The sequence below is a fragment of the Chinchilla lanigera genome, unplaced genomic scaffold, assembly GCF_000276665.1.
Source record: "Chinchilla lanigera isolate Chin_1 unplaced genomic scaffold, ChiLan1.0 scaffold00010, whole genome shotgun sequence".
Classification (NCBI taxonomy): domain Eukaryota; kingdom Metazoa; phylum Chordata; class Mammalia; order Rodentia; family Chinchillidae; genus Chinchilla; species Chinchilla lanigera.
In genome coordinates, this window is record NW_004955411.1 from 34,366,949 (window position 1) to 34,387,682 (window position 20,734).

Genomic DNA, 20,734 nt, shown 5'->3' on the forward strand with positions numbered 1-20,734 from the left:
TATGGACTAAAACCTCCACAAACTGTAAGCGAAATAAACCTTTCCTTCCTTAATTTTGGGCGTCAGGTATTTTGTCCCAGCAATGAGAGAAAAGTAACCAAGACACCCTAAAAAAGGAAAAATTAATATCACACTGTATATTCATCATATACATCTGCTATAAGGGTCAGGAAACTTGGTCCCTCTGCATAGGACCAAGTCTGACATGTTCAAGGAGGACTTCTGGCTAGAAATGTTCCTCTCATTTTTTATGGATTTGTCTATTAGCGAAGAGGCATCACTTATGAATAGCCATTCCTAGTTTCCCCCAAAAAACACATGTAAAGGATACGTAAAAGTTTTCAAAGTGGGAGGGTCATTTTTGCTTTGTTTTCGCCTCTTCGTTCTCAGCTGTGCTTCTGTGGGCTGAGTGACGGCGACCACAAGGTGGCTCATGGGGAGCTGGTAGTCATGCAGCTGCTCATGGAAGATGTACTTTCAAGTAGCCATGATGGAATCACAGAGGATTCTCCTGGACGGGAAACCTTACTGGACAAAAATAGACAGGTATTCTTGGTGAACAGTCTACAGAGCTGGCCAGCTGTGTGTTGTCTTAAAGCCCCTTCCTATTTGGGACATGGGTTAGCGAGTCACATTTTCCCCATAGCCTTTCCCGTGGGCCCCGGGACTGTGCCAATGCCTCATGGGAGCAACGACGAAGCATGGGTAGCCTGTGAAAGCTACTCCGAGGCATTTTCTGTCACAATCCCATGATCGGTCATATTCCCACTTCTTTCTCCAGCCGGACGCTTTCACTGTGAGTCATTCATTTGGACTAGAGGTGGGGAGGCCCACGGGCCATGAAAGAAACCCCAGGTGACCCCCTCAGGGTGAATCTCTGTCTTCATTCCTCAACTAGCCTGGGGCTTCTAGGCCTGCACTCCCTTCTCTGGGCTTCCGCCTCACGGTAAGGTACAATAGCCACTTACCCATCTGGTATCGTGAACAATTCCACACGTAACTAGGATCCAGCAGAGATATGTTTGGGTGTCAGTTAAGCTAGCTAGTGCCTCCCTTTAAGAGCATCCTTGTAAGAGCCAAACTTTCGGAGAGACCCCGAAGCCTATCATTCCATTTGCCCACCCCTGTCTTTTCCCTTCTGAGCACCAAAACCACTCTTATCAAGAATATAAGGTTCCGGGGCTGGGGATTTAACTCAGTGGCATAGCGCCTGCCTGGCAAGTACAAGGCTGTGAGTTCGATTCCCAGTACTGGAAAAAAAAAAAACAAGAATATAAGGTTTGAGACTGGGTGAAGCGGTGCACTTCTATAATCCCAGCACTCAGGAGGCTGAGGGAGGAGGATCATTGCAAGTTCAAGACCAACCTGGGCTACAAAGTGAGCTTTCACAGGCTCTGGGCCAGCCAGGGTCTCGCTGTGCAATTCAGGCTGGCCTTGAGCTCACTTTATAGCCTAGGTTGGTCTCGAACTTGCAACGATCCTCCTGCCTCAGCCTCCTGAGTGCTGGGATTAGAGGTATGTGCCATCACTCCCAACTATCTGCTTTATTTTCAAAGAATGGGAGAAGGAATAAAAAGTAGAATAAACACAAATTTCCATTTCCTTACTCATAAAGTAGGTAAAATCCCCAGTGGAAAATTAGAGCCCCACCACAGAAGTGGCGAGAATTTAAGTTTCAAATGTGCACTTCACTAACTAAACATGAAAGGCTCAAATTTTTTTTATTTGTTTGTTTTTGTATTTTTGAGACAAGGTCTCACTACGCAGTTCAGGCTGGCCTTGAGCTCACTTTGTAGCCCAGGCTGGCCTCAAATTCACAATGATCCTCCTGCCTCAGCCTCCCGAGTGCTGGGATTACAGGCATATGCCACCACGCCTGGCTCAAAAGCCTTCGTTTCACGTGGGCTGCGTATAGAAAGTTATCTATGTCGGTCCCTGCGAATAAAAGAGATGTGTGCAATGCTTTCAGCCGGCTGGGATCGGAGCGCCTGGGCTCGGAAGTCAGCTCCGGAGCAGCCCCGGGGCCCGCGCCCCTCTGGAAGGCCGGCGCGACCCAGCGAGGGCCCTGGCTCTGCAGAGATCGTTCCTGCTGCTGTGGAAGCAGCTGGAAGCGCTGAAGGAGCACTGGGGCCGCCTCAAGCTGCGCGCCCCGGACGCCGGCGCGGCCTCGCTGCACGAGCGGCTCTCCGAGCTCTACGCGTGAGTGCGGGCCGAGGGCGGGGTGAGGCCCTGCCCAGGCACAGCCGCCTGTGCAGCCGCGCGGAGGGCGGAGCCGCCTCTGCTGCCCGCAGATCCGAGTCCGCTCCTGGGAGCTTGTGCTCACCAAGCCGCCCCACCGCGCAGACGCTCGCTTTCCAGCTCAGGGGCGCGGGCAAGCCTGAGGGCTGTTTCCCCTCGCGCTCCCTCGGGGACCCAGGCCTGTCTGGGAGCTGTGCGGGCTTTGCAGCCGAAATGTAATAGGGCTCCTGCTGCACGAGGCCTGCCGCCTGAGAGGCGGGACAACCTTGTCCCTGGGCTCGGCTGGGGTGACAGCCCGCAGGAAGGCCACCTGCCCCTCCAGCAAGCACTCACTCGGCCCCTAGCCGCCGCCCCTGGCCTTCCCCGGCTTCCGAGAGTCACTGCTGTGTGGGTCAGAATTGTCTGCGCGGTGATGTTAGCACAGCCAGTGTCCCTGGTAACGGGGCAATGAGAAGATGGGTCAATATTTTGAAGACTGGGATCTGAAATTATATGTACCCACCGGGAACAGGCCTCAGAATTTAATATTGACTAAGGGAGAGGTGAATTTAGATGCTGATGTGTCTGCGAGTAGGTTGGGACGTTTGCACAGGATGATAAGCCAGCAGGAAGTGATTAAAACGATTACCAGGGACTCGGAATAAGAAGAAAGGAACCTGTTGTTTGCTCATTTCTGTCTCTCTTCTTTGATAGAGCCGACGTTCTCTACCCCAGCATGAAAGCTCTAGCAAGGCAGATGGGGAAGGAAGATGAATTTGAAGGATTTGTAATAAATAGTCAATCTGTTCTTCCCCCAAAAGGAGCTTCAGAAATTGAAATAAAAACTCAGCAGGTATGCAGGAGCCTTTAAAATTTGCTTTGGAAAATTTGCTCTCTGGCAATATTAGCATGTAAAACTATAGATATACACAAATGGTGGTTTGTTTGTTTTTTTTAAGAAGTTCAGTGTAAATGGGAAGGTTGTGAATTGTTAGGAGTCTGCTGGGAACTGGGGAGGGGGTAAGTAGGTAGGGTACGTGGGGAGTTTGATTAAACAAAATCTAGCCCTTAAGTGTCTCAGTTCTATACGTCTAGATTGTCATTACTCTGATTTTCCTTAAATTGAGGTGCACCTGCAGGAAGAGAACAGAAAACAGCCATTACTGTCTTTTTTTGAAGCAAGGTAGTGCAGGCTGACTTGCTATCACTGTGTAGTCCAGGCTGCCCTCACTCACAGCAATCCTCCAGCCTCAGCCTCTGAGTGCTAGGAACATGACTGTTTTAAACATAAAATCCAGCACAGAAGTATCCACATGGAAATGAATTTTTTTTTTTTTTTTTTTTTTTTTTTTTTTTTTTTGGACAGGGTATCCCTATGTAGTTCAGGCTGGCCTTGAGCTCGCTTTGTAGGCCAGGCTGGCCTTGAACTTGCATCCTCCTGCCTCAGCCTCCTGAGTGCTGGGATTACAGGCGTGTGCCACTACGCCTGGGCTGGAAATGAAATATTGAATATGGCTCTGGTAATTGTCTGTCTTTTCTTTCTTTCTTTCTTTCTTTCTTTCTTTCTTTCTTTCTTTCTTTCTTTTTTAGGTCTTTTTGAAACAGGGTGTTGCTATGTAGTTCAGGATGGCCTTGAGCTCACTTTGTAGCCCAGGCTGGTCTCGAACTTGCAACAATCCTCCTGCCTCAGCCTCCTGAGTGCTGGGATTACAGGCATGCGCCACCACACCGGCTGTAATTGTTTTTCTGAAAATAAGAAAGTTCAATTTATGCACTAGCCTCTTTGGTGCTTTAGACAATGTATATGGAGAAGCTATTTTTTCCAAGTCTTTGCTCAGGTTGGTCTTGGGACCAGGCTCCCTGTGGCTGGGGTTATTTTAACAGGCAAATAAAGACTCTGACCTGTCCACTGAGCAGCAAGCAACATTCAAGCCCCCAACCAGGGCCCAGGGCCACGGCCAAGACCATCATGTACCCTGCCGAACTCTGTTTCCCCTTCGACCTGGTCTTCCACCGGGGAGGATCATGGGCTGTGCGCACATCCTGGCTAGAAGGGAGCAGAGTGTTCTCTTGGTCATGTGTGCAATCTTCCTTGGTGTCGAAATTGAGTTTCAAAAGTGAAGGCTTCTCTTTTTTTTTTGTCTTTTTGAGACAGGGTCTAGCTATGCAGTTCAGACTGGCCTTGAGCTCACTTTGTAGCCCAGGCTGGCCTTCAACTTGAAACGGTCCTCCTGCCTCAGCCTCCCAAGTGCTGGGATTACAGGTGTGCGCCACCACGCCTGACAAGTCTTCCTTTATAAAAGTGGTGGTTCACGAAATCCCAGTCACATTTAGAGATCCCAGAGACATCACTCTGAGGCTTGAAGCATGTGCGGTTCAACAGGATCTGGTGAAAGGTTGTATTTTATCAGTCAGGACATGGCCAGAAAGAAATGCTGTTGGTCTCCAAAAAGATGACTCTAATCCCCAGGAGCAGTTGGGAGCCCAAGAAAGGAGCCCTTCCTTCTCCATAGCAGAGGAATAGCATTAGGCTTGGGAGTCCGAGGTGTAAGATGACTGTGCAGATGACTCTCAGCTTGTGCTTGCTCTAGCTCCAGAAACTTCTGGAAAACATTGAAATTCATATGATCCAGGAGGTATTAAGAAAAGTCCATAGAGAGATGACACTGGTTTTATCAGAAAAGTCCAAGGAGGAAAGTACTCTCCCAACAGGTAAACCATACTTATTTTAGTAATTCAAAGAATAGCTTTTATTGTTCTTTCTACTTATACAAGCATCTGACGTATTCATGTTAATTATAAAAACATGAGGAAGAAGGACTGTTGTGAGTTCGAGGCCAGCCTGGGCTACAAAGCAAGTTCAAGGCCAGCCTGAACTGCATAGGGAGACCCTGTCCTATAAAGACAAAACAAACAAACAAAAAAAACCCCACTGAGCCTCAGGCCTTTGCACTGTACTTCATGCCCAGTCTTTTTTATTTTGAGACAGAGTCTCACTATATTGCTGAGTTTCCCAGGGTGGGTTCAAATTTGTGATCCTCCTGCCTCAGCCTCCCAGAATGTTGGAACTGCAGGTATATACCACCATTTAAAACAAAATTTTTTAAATGTAATTTTATTTATTTATTTATTTTTGTCTTTTTGAGACAGGGTCTCACTATGCAGTTCAGGCTGGTCTTGAACTCACTTTGTAGCCCAGGCTGGCTTTGAACAATCCTCCTGTCTCAGCCTCCTGAGTGCTGAGATTACAGGCATGCACCACCATGCCTGGCTCTCTTAAAAGAATTTTAAATAGAAAACATTCTTTAACTTCAGTCTCAACTCTGCCCATTAACTCATAACTGAATAAACCTGGAATGAAGGACACATCCGAAGCCCTTCTGAGGTAACAACATATGACATACAAGGTGTGATCAAAGCATAGTGTTTACATTTAAAAAATGTATTACAGTAAAAGGCACGTTGGTGTGAATCCCCCTCAAAATACTCTCCCTTGTTTGGAACACACTCATCCCATCGTTCTTGCCGCTTTCTGAAGCAGTTGTGGAAGCCTCTTTTGTGTCTTTAGTTGCACTGATATGGCTGCCCTGATGTCCTGAATTGATTCAGAACTTAACCTTTTATGATCATGTTGACTTTGGAGGAGTCAGAAGCCGCACACTGCCAGACCCAGCGGGTAAGGTGGGTGAGGACACGTTGTGATGCTTTGAGCCTGCCCTTCTGTTTCTGGCACCAAGTACCAGCATCCACTGTATTTTTGATCATACCTTTTAAAGACACTCATGAAATAGGACTTTGAGAACTGCTTCAGAAAGTGGTAAGAAGGCCGGGCGTGGTGGCGCACACCTGTAATCCCAGCACTCAGGAGGCTGAGGCAGGAGGATCACTGCAAGGTCAAGACCAGCCTGGGCTACAAAGTGAGCTCAAGGCCAGCCTGAACTGCATAGCGAGACCCTGTCCTATAAAGACAGAAAAAGAAAAAAACATGGTAAGAACAATGTGTTAAGTAAGTTTGAAGAACAGGGGAATATTTTGAGGGGGAATAATGCTTTTTAATGTAATAACTTTTTAAAAATGTAAGTGTTCACTATAGTTTTTAATCACCCCTTATATATAAAAATCTTACATACATATACATACAAATACATATATATACATGTACATGCATGTACACACATCCATGTATATGCACTACATATATGTAGTGGGAAAGCAGTCAGAACAGTGTGCTTTCCTCTGAGGTCTAAACACAGGGCAACTTCATGGCCCGTGACCAGAGCATTCCCACGGGATGCAGAGGAGCACATGAGTCACCTTTTCGAAACTATTTTTTTTTTTTGAGACAGAGTGTCACTGTGCAGTCAGGCTGGCCTTGAACTCACTACGTAGCCAAAGCTGGCCTCGAACTTACAGTGTTCCTCCTGCCTCAGCCTCCCAAGTGCTGGGAAGACGGGTGCACCACCAAGCCCGGCCGTTGAACTCTTAAATCACTTGAGCTGAGAGACTGTTTTGAAAGGACAGCCCAGCGCACCGCAGAGCGTACACTGAGGATAGGAAGCCTTGGCTCTAGCTGCCCCCTGCAACGTCCCTACTTCACCAGGAGGGTCCCACTGTGTGCTCAGCAGGACACACCATGAGGGTGATCCACTCCCAGCCCTGGTAACTAAACTATGCCAGGTCAGGGGTTGCAGTGCCCTTGGGCTTTGCCTGGGTGGTGGTGGGTGCAGGAGAGGAGACTACGGCTGGCCAGATGCAAACCAGCCCGGTAGCTGCCGGGTCCTGTACGTTCCGGCGTGGGCAGGGCCATGGTACCAGTGAGGGTCTCCTCGCCCTGTGAGTATGTATGTGCTCAAGGGAATGTAGGACGAAAGCAGAGGAAAACACCAGGACAGGTGGGGAAGGCGCAGAAGAACAGAAAAGGCTTTATGTTTCAGTCCGTGTAAAAGCACCTTTTCCGGACCTTTCTGAAGGGAAGGCCTTGTGTTTTTACTGCACAAGGCCTGCAGACCATGTAGTTAGTCGTCCCATCTGAACTGCAAACATCTGTTCCTGGCACCTAGCAATTCTAGAGGAAGATCCATTTCCTTTGGGCTATGGAGGAGTTGTCTGACTAGCACAATCAGGTTTTCATCTTGAGACAAAGTCCATGGACATTGTAATGTTAATCACAGCCTCAGCTTTCACCAAGGACACTGTCTTTCCCGCTGCCTAGATAAAGACATTGTCCTTTCATCAGTGCTGTACCAGCTAAACACCGTAAACAGGCCTTGGGAAAAGGCTGTGCCTCAAGAAGGTAAAACACGCCCATGGGTGTCTCTAAATGTCACCAGAGAGCAGGAGAGCTGAGCTCCGGTTACAGAATGCTTTACAAAACACAAAAGCTCCTGTTATTTGCTGCATCAGGTGGCTCCCTCCCGGGTCCTTGGAGAAAACCACTAGCACAGGGCAGGTGCAACCATCTGCAACAAGACAGCCGGGGGAGAGGTGGGGTGTGTCTGCTTGCGGTTGTGCCGCCCTGCGTGTGCTGCTCGTAAGCTGTGCTTGAAAAGGGGCTTCCAGGGGGGCCAGGGGGGACAGCTAGAGTCATTTTCAACAGTGGTCAAGTTAATATAACTGAACATTGCCTGGGCTAGAGCGTACTAGACCTAAACCCTTGTTTGAATCCTAAGCTTATACTGCTTTTTGAGTCAGTGCCAAGGTCGAGGGGGTCTCGTTGCCCTTGCTTCGGTTTTGTTTCTGTTCTTCTGTCTGTTACACAAGCTCAACAGGAAGGTCGGGGGCTCCTCCGGGACTGAGCGCCTCCAGAACAAGCCGCTGGGTCTGCACGGTGCCCAGACTGCTCTGTATCCACTTCCTCAGTTTAGACTTCTCACGCCTCTGTGGGCGGGGTACCACTAAAGACGGCATTACAACTTTGGGACCCCGCCCACATTGGTCTCAGCAACAAGAAGCAACCTTAACGAGCACGGCCACTTCTTCATGCAGAAATCAACCTATGCGTTCCAGGTTAGCTTTGAGCAAGTAGTTTCTCTAGCAGGAGTTTTTTTGTTTGTTTGTTTGTTTGTTTTCTGGTACCAGGAATCGAACTCACAACCTTGTGCTTGCCAGGCAGGCGCTGTGCCACTGAGCTAAATCCCCAGCCCTCTAGCAGGAGTTAATATTGGAGAATACTAAAGTCCAGGAGGACAACAGAGGCTCTTAGCCCTTCCCTCAGGGTGTTTGCTTTCCCTGTTGGCCAACCCTGGTGTCTTCATTTATACTTGCCAAGGGGAACGTTGGAATACTTCTCTCCCTCTACCTCCTTCCTTCTTCATCACCGTGTCTTGGCGCTTAATCTTTTCTGTGCTGTTTCTGAATGACTTTAAAGTTTGTCAGGAAGGCTCAGGAAATGTGGCATCTGATGTGGTCCAGCTGCTAGTATGTATTAGTCAGCTTTTCGCCACTGGGACAAAATACCCGGCACCTGCAATTTAAAGGAGGAAGGGTTTATTTTGGCTCACCACTTCGTAGGTTCAGTCGATGGTCAGCCAACTCCAAGGCAGAAATGACATGGTAGGACGGCCTGGCAGAAAAAAGCTGCCCATGTCATGGTGGCCAGGAAGCAAAGTGAAAGAAAGGAGGAGCCTCGGGAAAGATCACACCTTTCTAGGTCACACCCCCAGTGACCACCTCCAATCAACCCCCACCTCCTAAAGCACTTTCAGCTACTGAGCTCACCGATGGATGGATCCGCTGGTGAAGATAATGCCCCATGATCCAGTCACCTTCCATACAGCTGAGACTTTGGGGGGCATTTTAAATCTAAACCGTGACAGTGTTTTTGTAGCTAAAGAAGTTCTTCCCTGGAAGCTATCAAGCAGGCCCAGACATCCTCGTTTAGCCTCAGGACTGCCTTAGCGTAGAGATGGGCTCCACTGGTTCAGGAAGGCCTTGCCATCCTCTATCTCTGACCTTTTAATTGATATTTTTCCTGAGTTATAAGGCCAGCAGTCTCATGCATATATCCCAGGGGTGTGAGGAGAAATAGTTGGAACTTCTAAATAGATTAAGGCCAGATGTGGGGAGTCCGATGTCATGCTGAGGTGTTCTGAGGTGACTAAGAAGGCAGAGGAGGTAACATTTCTAATCCTGGTACATGCTTAACTTCAGCCACATTCTGCGGTTGAAAAAGATAATCTAACCACAACCAAACAGAAGTCAGATGAGAAACTGTAAAAGGCCAAGGAACCTGTCTGGAATGTGGATTGGGACCCATTCTCACTGATGAGCTCATCCTGTGCACACCATGCTTTGCGATATTAGCTAGCGATCCTGCTGTAAGTGGCTATAAATAAAATATAAAAGTAATATCATAGAATGTACACATGCACTTTCAAGGTGAGCGGTCAGAAATGTTGAGCATGAGGGGAGCATGAGGGGGAGGCAGAGAAGGGCAGAGGATGAAAAACGGACTTAAGCGTGCTACGTACATGTGCCACCCTCACTCGGGAATGTGCTCACTATGTGCCACACACTTATACTAATAAAAGGAAAGAAAGACATATAGTGTTGTGGTTTTTTTGTTTTTTTGTTTTTTTTTTGGTGGTACCGGGAATTGAACTCATGAACTCATGCTTCCAAGGCAAGCACTGTGCCACTGAACTATATCCCCGCCCCAGAAAAACATATAGAAAATGTGGTTTCAGCCAGCGTTTCCTCAGTAGTGTGCCATGGGACAGATTTTGAGGTTTTTTGTTTTTTTTTTTTGTCTTTTTGGGACAGGGTCTCGCTATGCAGTTCAGACTGACCTTGAGCTCACTTTGTAGCCCAGGCTGGTCCTGAACTCGCAGTGAGCCTCCTGCCTCAGCCTCCCAAGTACTCGGAATACAGCCAAGCAAATTCAGAAAAGAAAGAAAGAAAGAAAAAAATGTCTTTCAATCTATTTGACTATAGAACTCTTCTCCCCTCTTGAAAACACTAATTATTAAGTCAAGGAAATAGTGGTTTTTGTTTTTTTTTGGAAATAGTGTTCTGAGGAGCAATTTTAAAACATAGGAGCATAAGACGCGCATATTTAACACAAAGAGCTCTTCCACCTACCAGCTTACCGGGAGAACAGCCTTCACCGGCAGTTGTGAACCTTCAGGTCCCGGTTCTACCTGGGTTCAGACCCAGGAACCAGCCAGTTGCAGACAAGTGGTTGGTTAGGGGAGTGAAGTGTCCTCCAGCAAGGTGTTCTTCCGCCAAGCTGGAGGCAGGGCTGGGTACTGCTCAGACTGAGGTGGGGGAAGTGGTCTGGCCCCCAGAAAGTCAACTTCCTCTATTCAAAGGACCTGGGGTCAGAGTGACAGGGGAGAACAAAATCCCAATTTAACCCCTAGTGTGCCCTCCACCTTCCACGCTTCTTTCAAAACCTGCTGCTTCATCTTTGAAAGGCTCTGGCCTTATGCACACAGGGAGAATGGGACAGATTTGGAGACAGCGAACTCCTCGCTGCCGGGAACTATTTTTCATGGAGGAATTCCCCGCTCCCTGGCTTCTTGGTCTCCTTGTCCAGGATGCAGATACGCGTCTGCACTTGAACTCACGAGCTGGGACAGTGCTGGGGAACCTGCCCGGAATCTGGTAGAACAGTACTCCTTCAGCTGAGCCAGAACTAAACCCCAAACTAGCTCAGGAGGCGTTTCCCAGGTGACAGTCCCCAGACTGAGGTGTGTGACCATGGGTCCCTCACCAGGCTTCTCTGTGATCCAGAGACCTGCTATCTAGTACCCCAGAAAAGGGCCAGTGATATACCTCAGTGGCACAAGTGCCTGCCTGGCAAGTGCAAGGTCCTGAGTTCAATTCCCAGAACACCCCGCCAAATAGTACCCCAGAAAAGGTGTCTATTTAACTTCTGAAAAACATCCTCAAGTGCAGATGAGCTCTGTCTCTTCAAAACTTAGACTTACTAAAGTCTTTAACCTCTTCAATGTGAATTTAGGGACACAGGAACTCTTGGGTTTTCATGTGTATCTGTTTTGGTTTTGTTGTTTTGGTTTTTGGTTTTTTGAGACACTGTTGCTATGTGGTTCAGGCTGGCCTTGAACTCACTGTGGACTGCAGGATGACCTCAGCTTTGCTGTGAACCTCCTGTCTCAGCATCCCAGATGCTGGAATTTAGGCTCATGCCGCCATGCCTGGCTACATATGGGCTTTTGGAGGAGCATCCTAGAACTAGACCCTAACAGAGTGTGCAGGGGAAGAGCGCTCCAGACAGAAGGAACGACCCCTGCAGAGGCCCCCAGCAGAACGTGCCTGTCATAGTTAGGAAGAGCAGCACACAGGTGTGGCCCGGATGGGGAAGGTGAGGGGAGACGGATAGGAGATGAAGCCAAGAGAGAGGCCAGGGAGGGCAGGTCACACAGGAAAGCCCTGCAAGGACGCCGGTGTCTGTTCTGAATGTAGCTGGGAGCCTGGCTCCAAGTTAAAGTGACATGATCTGGATTGTAGTAGCCTCCCTCTAGCTGATCTATTGAGGATGCGGTGTGAAAGAAGAAAGGGTGAAAGAGCAGTAGATGGGTGGGAGCGGTTGCTTTCTGGGTGCATTTGGAAGGAGGCACGGAGGCACTGCGTGCTACTTGGAGTGGGAGAAAGAGAGGCGCCAGTCATGATGCTAAGATTTTTTTTTTTTTTACCTGAGCAGTTGGGAAAAAAGAATTTCTGTCAGCCGAAATGGGGCATGCTGTAGGTGAAGCAAGTTAGGGTGGGAAAATTTGGAATCTGATTATAGATAGATTAACGTTCCAATGCCTTTTAGACGTTGAGCAGTGATGCTAAGTTGGTGCTGGGCCTACGTCTGAGAGCCCTCAGTAGATGAATGTGCAGCTGGGAGATAAGAGGGGCCAGCCAAGGAGGTGAGCATATAGACGGAGGAGACAGACCGAGGGCTGAGCCCTGGGACGCTTCAGAGGGGAAAAGAGAGCACCGAGGAAACCTAGAAGAAACACAGAGCTAGGGAGGAGGAGAACAGGGCAGGGTGGCGTTCCAGGGCCAGAGAGGGAGCGTTCTCAAGCAAGAGGAAATAAACTATGAAATGCGGCTGTAGGCCAGTAAAACCGCTGGCGTTAGCCGTGAGAAAACTACTGGTGTTTGTGACACATCAGCTTCCATCAGGAGCGGTAGGCAACCAAAAACCAGTTGGAATTTGAGGGCAGCTGGAGGCAGTTTGCATGTAAACATCTTTTCCTGGAATTTTGCTCCGAAAGGATGCCAAGGATCAGGGCATGAGCTGATGGGGAGAGTGGGGCAAAGAAAAGGACTTCTATGAAATGGGGGAAATAACACGTGCTACTGTGACTGCTCTAGGAAGGACAGAACTGATGAGATGGGGAATAGGACAGTTTCTGAAGCCATGAACCTGATAGCCTTGAGGGTGCATCCTCCTCCTTTATTTATAATTTCTTCCTTATAAAAGCTTATAAACATTTGTATGGTCAGGCTTCTCATGGCTAAAGCCAAATATCTGACACTCACAATTTGGAAGAAGAGAGGCTCACGGTTTCGGAGGATTCAGTCTATGGTTGGGTGGCTCCAGGGCAGAAACATGGTGGCAGAAGGGATTGGTGAGGCAAAGCACTTAGTTCTTGGTAGCCAGAAAGCAGGCCACAGGGGAGAACTCCAGTAAGAGGTAGACCCTCCAAAGGCACATCCCCAGGAACCCACCTCCCGCTCAGCTCCTTACAGCGCATTCAGCCATGGACACAGTGTTTAATCCCCTGGTGAGGATAACATGATTGAATCAGCTCCCAGGAGTTGCACAACCCAGGCAAGTTGGCATTTAAGCTTATCCATCACACCAGTGTTCTGCACCTAACCATTTCTGCTTAAAACTTATGATGGTTGCTTTTTTAAAAAATCATATCAATATAGGGAAAATGTCTTCTTTTTACAGCTCCATACCATTCCATTGAAAGGATATACCATAGTTTAAATAACTAGATCCTGGCCGGGGATATATCTCAGTGGCACAAGCGCCTGCCTGGCAAGCACAAGGTCCTGAGTTCAATTCCTGGTACCAAAAAAAAAAAAAGAGACAAATAATCAAAAATACAACTCACAGATTGGTAGCATCTGTGGATCTGCATTTTAGGGGCTGGGGATTTAGCTCAGCAGCACAGAGCCTGCTTGGCAAGCGCAAGGTCCTGATTCCCTGTACCGGAAAACAAAACAAAGTAACTAGATCCTTAATAATGGACACTTGTGCTTCCAAGCTCCTGCTGAGGTGAACAGTGTCACTCTGAATAACTTCGTGTGTGCCTCGTTTCTCATACATCACTCACCTTGCTGTTTACTTGTAGTGGATGTGTTAGGCTAAGATAACTGTTCAGAAACGTACGGATGCTAGTGAAAATGGACGTCATATATGGTCAATCCTAACATTTTATTTGAGGTTTTTAGTTGTGGTAACGATACTGTTCACTGGACTTGAGAGGTGATTTTCCAAACCTTTTCATTAGGGCTTTTGTTAGCGATCTTTGTTATTTCATATGGGGGGGCATGACCGCCCGCACCCCAGCTGCCTCGCTCATTGGTTTCTGTGTATTTGGAAAGGCAGCTTGTGGTGAACACCGTGATCTCAGAAAATTGCCATTTTATTGCCTTGAATGATGCTGTGCTCTGTGATATAAATGTTCTCATGTTTCTTCCCCCTAGACCTTTGGAAACATCAAGTCATGAAAGAAAACTTTTCGGTTCCTAGGCCACAAATAGTTGAAAACTTTATACAGAGATTAATGCAGAGTCAGCAGGATAGTGGATCAGAGGTATGTATTGAAAATTAGTCACTCTGGTTTTTTTTTTTAAATCATAAATCCAAACAAAGGAGATTTTGTCATTTAACACATCTCCTAATTATTTGCTTCCTAAGAATGATAAAATGGGTATTAAGATTGAATCCAAAATACTGATCATTTGTTACCATTTTAACATTGGAAAAAGATGGCTGTATATAAAGATCTGAGTAAAAAATGCATGTTTGGCCAACATGGGCTACGAAGTGAGTTCAAGACCAGCCTGAACTAGCCGGGTGTGGTGGTGCATGCCTGTAATCCCAGCACTCAGGAGGCTGAGGCAGGAGGATCCTTGTGAGTTCAAGACCAGCCTGGGCTACAAAGTGAGCTCAAGGCCAGCTTGAACTGCATAGTGAGACCGTCTCAAAAAGACCAAAAAAAAAAAAAAAAAAGCATGTTGGTAAATTCCAAACTTTGTCAAGTTTTTTAAGTAACCTTGGAACTTGTGGATGAGTTAATTTTCAGGAACATCTTGGTGTTGATTTGTTAGTATTTAAAATTTAAAAGAGGAAAACCAAAAATACCTATAATATCACTAATGAGAACACATTTTCAACTGGGCAGCACACCTATAATCCCAGTACTTGGGAGGCTGAGGCAGGAGGATCGTTGCAAGTTTGAGACCAGCTTGGTCTACAAAGTGAGTTCAAGGCCAGCCTAACTGCATAACGAGACCTGTCTCAAAAAAGACCAGAAAAAAAAAAAAAAAAAAGAGAGAAAATATTTTCAAAACATATGTCACCCAAAAAAACCAACAACACAGAATATTTTTACCCTTCCCTTCCCAGTCTGTCTACTGTCCACAAAGAAGTCTGAATGAATAATTTTTTGTGTTTATATCCCTCTAGGAAGATATTTAAATCCACAGCAACTGTATATTTTCTTATATTTGATAATAATGTTATTTGATACACACACATACATATAAACTATTCTTGGAATTTTGAAACATGTTCATTATTGGCAAGAAATATTTTCCTAAATCAAAGGAATCCAGTGAAAAGGTAGGATAGAAGAGTCAGTGTGGATATTTAGACATAATAAGGTTTCAGGACCATTAATAAATTCTTTGGGTAGATATGAATAGCGAAAAATGAGCCATTTTTTTAAAATGTGCTCAATTTTTTGAAACAGTGTTTTCTTCAAACTTATATTTTCCTAATTTGGAAATGTTCTCCATCATTTCTCTTTTTTTCTCCATCATTTTGTACTAAACACTTCTGTTTTAATTTTTTTTTTTTTTTTGAGACAGTTCAGGCTGGGCTTGAATTCACTATATGTGTAGCCCAGGCTGGCCTCAAACTCATAGTGATTCTCTTGCCTCAGCCTCCTGAGTGCTGGGATTACAGGTGTGCACCACAACATCCGGCTTTACTTCTTAATAATGAAGTAGAAAGTTCATAATCTTGACTGGGGATATAGTTTTCCTCACAACTTGATGATTTCCGTATATTCACTTGGCTTTCAGTTATACACAAACATGGTACTGTGTACTCGGATAGGGGGGTGAGGTGGTTCCATCCTCAGGGTACAGAGGCAAGCAGGGCAGAGCATGCTCAGGGGAAACGTTGGTATCAAAAAATACATACAATGGCTGGGCGTGGTGGCTCACACCTGTAATCCCAGCACTCGGGAGGCAGAGGAGGATTGTTGTGAATTCAAGACCAGCCTGGGCTACAAAGTGAGCTCAAGGCCAGCCTGAACTACATAGTGAGACCCTGTCTCAAAAAGACGGAAAAAAAAAAAAAAAAAAAAAAAAACCATATAATGGACTGGGGGTGGTGGTGCACGCCTATGACCCCAGCACATGGGAGGCTGAAGCAGGAAGATTGCCGACAGTTTGAGGCCAGCCTAGGCTACATAGTGAGACTCTGTTTCAAAATAAATAAATAAATAAATAAAATTTTAAAAATATATAGTATGGCCCACCTTGAACAGGAAGGAAAATCTGACACATGCCACAACAGGTGAACCTGGAGGACATTCTGCCAGACAGGAAAGAACATACACTCTTAAAAGTCCACTAGAGGGAGTGGGAGTATGGCCCAGTGGTACAGCTCTTGCCTTGCATGCACAAGGGCCCAGGTTCGATCCCCGGCACTACACACACACACACACACACACACACACACAGAAAAAGTCCAGTAGAGTAGTCAAGGTCATAGAATGGTGGTCGCCAGAGGCCAGGCCGGGCTGGGGAGAGAAGGGTGAGGGGACTGTTTAGTAGGCACAGAGATTCAGTTCAATGAGCTATTCTAGAGGTGGATGGGTAGTGGTGATGTGTACATAGTGTGAATATACTTAGACCTTCAAGGTGGTTAAAATGCTGACATTTATGTGAAATGTATACTGAGAGTATATATATTTGGTTTTTTTCTGGTACTGGGAATTGAACTCACGACCTTGCACTTGCCAGGCAGGCACTGTGCCACTGAGCTAAATCCCAAACCCCAATGTATTAAAAATAAACAATAAAGTCGGGCATGATGGCATACACCTGTACTCTCAGCACTCGGGAGGCTGAGGCAGGAGGATCGTCTCGAGTTTGAGACCAGCCTGAGCTACAAAGTGAGCTCAAGGCCAGCCTGAACTGCATAGGGAAACCCTGCTTTAAAAAGACAAAAAAAATTATAAATAAATAAATAAATAAACAATAAAAACAAACAACTTGTGGCTCAAGTTCTGCTCACCCTTCTCTGTAAGCTCCACCCATCCTTGAGCTCTTGTGGGTACGAAACGTGGGCGTGAGCAGGAGGGCACACCCACGACAGCTACCGCGGAAGCTCAGCAAACTCTTGACGTTTGTGCGGGGCTGCCGGTGCCAGGGTCCCCCACCCCACACCTGTGCCTGGCAGGCTCCCGGCCTCTTTGGGGTCACCTGCATGATGGAACGCACTCTCAAGCTGTGTCCCGCCCCAGGCACCTGATGTGTTAGCCGACACCTGCTGAGTGGGGTTTGGCCTGCCCTCCACATCTTTGCCAGGAGCCTCCGTCCCTGAGGCACCACATCAGGGTACAGACCCCCAACAACGAGCCTTGGATGTCTGGAGCGGCTCCTTAGCGAGACTCGAGAGCCACTCTAGCGTGCGGGACACAGCACACTCTGGAAGGACAGGGCGAAGCAGGTGCCTGCTGGGCGGTGGATCACAAGCCATCACCTTCCCTCCAGGTGGGGGGTGCTCCGTGCCAGGCCGCAGGGCCTGGGAAACAGGGCGCTGGCTGCTCTCTCACCGGGGTGCCCCCAGCAGAGCACAGGCTGCGCACGCAGCGCCCCTCAGGCCAAGACGTCGCCATTTCCTCCTGCCTTTTTGTGGGCGGGCGCACCCCTGCCGTCCTGGTCACCCTTCTGTAGATTCAAGGTTCCCTAGACCACAGTGACCTTGCCCTGGTTCGTGCGAGTGTGAGGGTGTGGGCAGCCACGTCACAGCTGAAGCACTGAGCTTCGCCGGAAGCCCCCACTTGCACTCAAGACGGTCTGCTGCTCCTTGACACTGGCTTTGTTTTTGTTCCGTTTGTCCCACTCTTTGGACTTCTGGAGGTCTTTAAGCACGTGGACTTGTATCATCTAATGTACGCCTTTCTCTCAGTTTTACGTCAGCCGAGGTCCCGTGTCATCGTCATTAACATGGGGGGGGGCAGGCCAGAGACCCTGCGCAGCCCCTCTAGGTGCCCCCAGGCTGTGCCGGCTCCCTGAACACAGTGTCTGGGTGGCCAGGAGCTGTCTGGCTGTCCTGTCACCCGGCCTGTGTTCTCCCTGTTTGCCCGCTCAGATGTCCTGCTGCATGCTAGTTACATGTATCCCGCTGCACTGACCTGTTGTTTTGAGCCTGTGTTGGCTTCTCATGGTCTTTGCTTTCTTCTCTCAAGTTTAGAAAACCAGTCTTTCCTAACCAGGTCTAATGTCCTGTCCAAATTTTATACCAGACACTGTGGCCTGAAGAGACTGAATTTTCCATCAATCAGAACTCTTAATAGCCTGTTCTGTGGGTTCCAGGGCCCTTTTCACTTGTATGCCAAGGGTTACTCACTCCTTCAGCAAACATTTGTCAGTTCCCTCCCTTTCTCTGGGCACTTCGTGAGAGACAAAGACAAGCGCAGCTCCTGCCTTTGAAGAGCTTACGGAGGGGTGAACAGCAGGCCTGGAGGAGGACGCCCAGGATCCCTGAGCTCAGAGAAGGGAAGCACGCCCGGCCAGGAGTGAGAGAAGGCTTCCTGGAAGAGGTGGTGTTTGGGCCACATCTTTTTTGTTTTGTTTTGTCTTGGTTTTGGTTTTTCTCCGGTACCGAGAACCGAACTCATGACCTTGCGCTTGCCAGGCAGGAGCTTTTGCCGCTGAGCTAAATCCCCAGCCCCCAGGGCCACATCTTGAAGCACACTTAGAAGTCGGCCAGACACAGAAAGACAGAGGAAGGAAGACAGAGCGGCCTGGGACAGTACATCAGACTTCAGAGGCACCAGGCACGGGGGCAGGGCTGGTGCTGGGCGGCCTTGTGTACAACCCTCGGGCATCATCCTTTTATCCCAGAGTGAATGGGAGGCCCCGGGAGCATTTTGTCAGCAGAACTGGGTATTTTAGAAACAGCCTCAAAATACCTTGTGATGGGAGAGTCTAAGAGGAAGCAAACCACAGGCCCAACATGGTACGGCGCCACACTCTGCTGCAACCCAGCCGGGCACCCACCGTGCTTCACACCAGACTGACTCTGTAGAAAAATCCCCGGACACGTTTGTGCTCTTCCCACTAGCCCCGTCCATCATAGCTCAGGTATAATTCTGGTGATGGAATCAGCCCAGAGAGGGCGGTGAGGCCTACTGGTCTGACTCTGTGGCTCTCATACACCCTGAGGGAAAGGGGGCAGATGAAACCCACACTGCACTGGGACCAAGCACAGGTTACACTTACAGTGACGCAGGAAGGCAGGGTGAGCTGTGGAGCGGCGCTGAGCTTGCGGGGCCATGCCAGCAGAAGCCCCCGAGGCGAACTTCCAGCAGGCCCACATCCAGGGACTCCTGGTGCTGTTTCATGGAGCTGCTGCAGGGCAAAGTTCACCTGAAGGGTGGGGCTCCCGGGAGCTGCCAGGCCCCTCCCACACCTGTCAGTGCGCGCACCCTGCCTGCCCCTCGAAGAACACACTTCCAGTTCCGTGTCCCCCTGCGGGGACTCTGCCCGCACCTCTACCACCTCCCCGCCTTCAGACTCACCCTCCCCGGGTGGTCCTTGAGCTGATCAGCCCAACTCCTGGGGCTTCAGCATAGCCACTGAGAGAAGCAAACAACACCGCTTCTCTGGCCTCTGGAGATGCCCAAGGAAAGCAGTCCCAGCCGGTCCTGCCGGTGTGGTATTACATGGACTCACCCAGAAGTCTGTCCTCCCCACCGGGCAAAGCACCGTGTTGGCGAGGAGAGCATGGCAGCAGGCCACTGTGATTCAATTCTGCATCGATATCCGCAGTGCAATAGTGTCATCAGCTGCATGAGAAGTGGTTGCCCCCTTAAGGAGCTGCTGGAGGCCCTGCTGGCACACTGTGGCCTGGCCCTGTGTTCAGGACAGTGCAGGGTGGGTCACTGCAGCTGGCTCCCAGCATGGCCCAGATGAGGCCAAGGGCCACGCCTGGCTCGACTCGGCGGTGGTCTTGTGACTTTACATAGCTTCGGGCTTTCATCGAGGTCAGGCCAGTCATTTCCCTTGTGCTGCTGAGCCCTTCCACCACACGAAAGTCAGGGTCCAAAGGAGAGACTCTGGAGTTCACCGAGTTGTGTTTGTTGTTCATTTTTGTTTTTGTTTTTGTTTGAGCTGGAATCTTGCTAGGTTGGCCTCAGGCTAGGGATGCTCCAGCCTCCGCCTTCTCCCGAGTGCTGGAATTAGTTATGTGCCACCATGCTGTTTCCTTTGGCTTTGTGTGGACATCTGATGGCTGCGCTGGTGCTCACTTTCCAGTGGCTGAGCAGGGACCAGAGGAGGATGGGAGACTGAAGGGGCCATTGAGCAGGACCTTGGAGAGGGAGCCAGGGGACGCTGGGCCCCTGCCCCCTGCTGCTGCTCACTCAATCCTTATCCTTTTTTTTTTTTTTTTTTTTGGGTCTTTTTGAGACAGGGTCTCACTATGTAGCTCAGGCTGGCCTTGAGCTCACTTTGTAGCCCAGGCTGGCCTCACACTCGCAAGGATCCTCCTGCCTCAGCCTCCTGAGTGCTGGGATTACGGGCGTAAGCCACCATGCAAGGCTAAGAACCTGTTTCAAAAGAAAAAAGAAAAGAAAAAAAGGGCTGAGGAAAGAGCTTAGCGCAAAGGCTCTGGGTTCATTCTCCAGTAACACACACACACACGCACACACACCCCTTTTAATTGGTAGGCATCTTGTATTTTTCTTTTTAGGTACTGGGAATCAAACTCATGACCTGGCGCTTGCCAGGCAGGTGCTATGCCGCTGAGCTAAATCCCCAGCCCCGACATCTTGTATTTTTATACATCTAAGAGCCCTCACAAGACAGTATGAGGCCAGAGGTGGGAACAGAAAAGGGTCACACTGTAAACCCTGGGTTGAGGACAGCTTTCCCCAGATTACCATGCTTCCAAACAGAACTGAGTAGTCTGTGAATCATCAGTTCAAACCCGGCCTTCCAGAGCATTTCGAAGGTCTGTCTTTCAAGGTCAGAGAATTAAATGTTGCATTTTAATAGTTTGTGACTTGACTTAGAACCTTTAAAT

The 20,734-nt window shown here is 48.5% G+C and overlaps 1 protein-coding gene across 7 annotated transcripts in view; it reads left to right on the forward strand.

Annotated features, from left to right (window-relative positions):
- Nucleotides 1-20,734, forward strand: part of LOC102016034 (coiled-coil domain-containing protein 162-like) — an 86,963-nt gene that overhangs the window by 34,197 nt on the left and 32,032 nt on the right. For all 7 annotated transcript variants that reach the window (XM_013510809.1, XM_013510808.1, XM_013510812.1 and 4 more), the window contains 5 exons: nucleotides 391-546; nucleotides 1,970-2,199; nucleotides 2,932-3,070; nucleotides 4,809-4,929; nucleotides 13,891-14,000. In XM_013510809.1, the coding sequence (XP_013366263.1) occupies nucleotides 391-546; nucleotides 1,970-2,199; nucleotides 2,932-3,070; nucleotides 4,809-4,929; nucleotides 13,891-14,000 (756 nt within the window). The remainder of the gene's footprint in view (nucleotides 1-390; nucleotides 547-1,969; nucleotides 2,200-2,931; nucleotides 3,071-4,808; nucleotides 4,930-13,890; nucleotides 14,001-20,734) is intronic.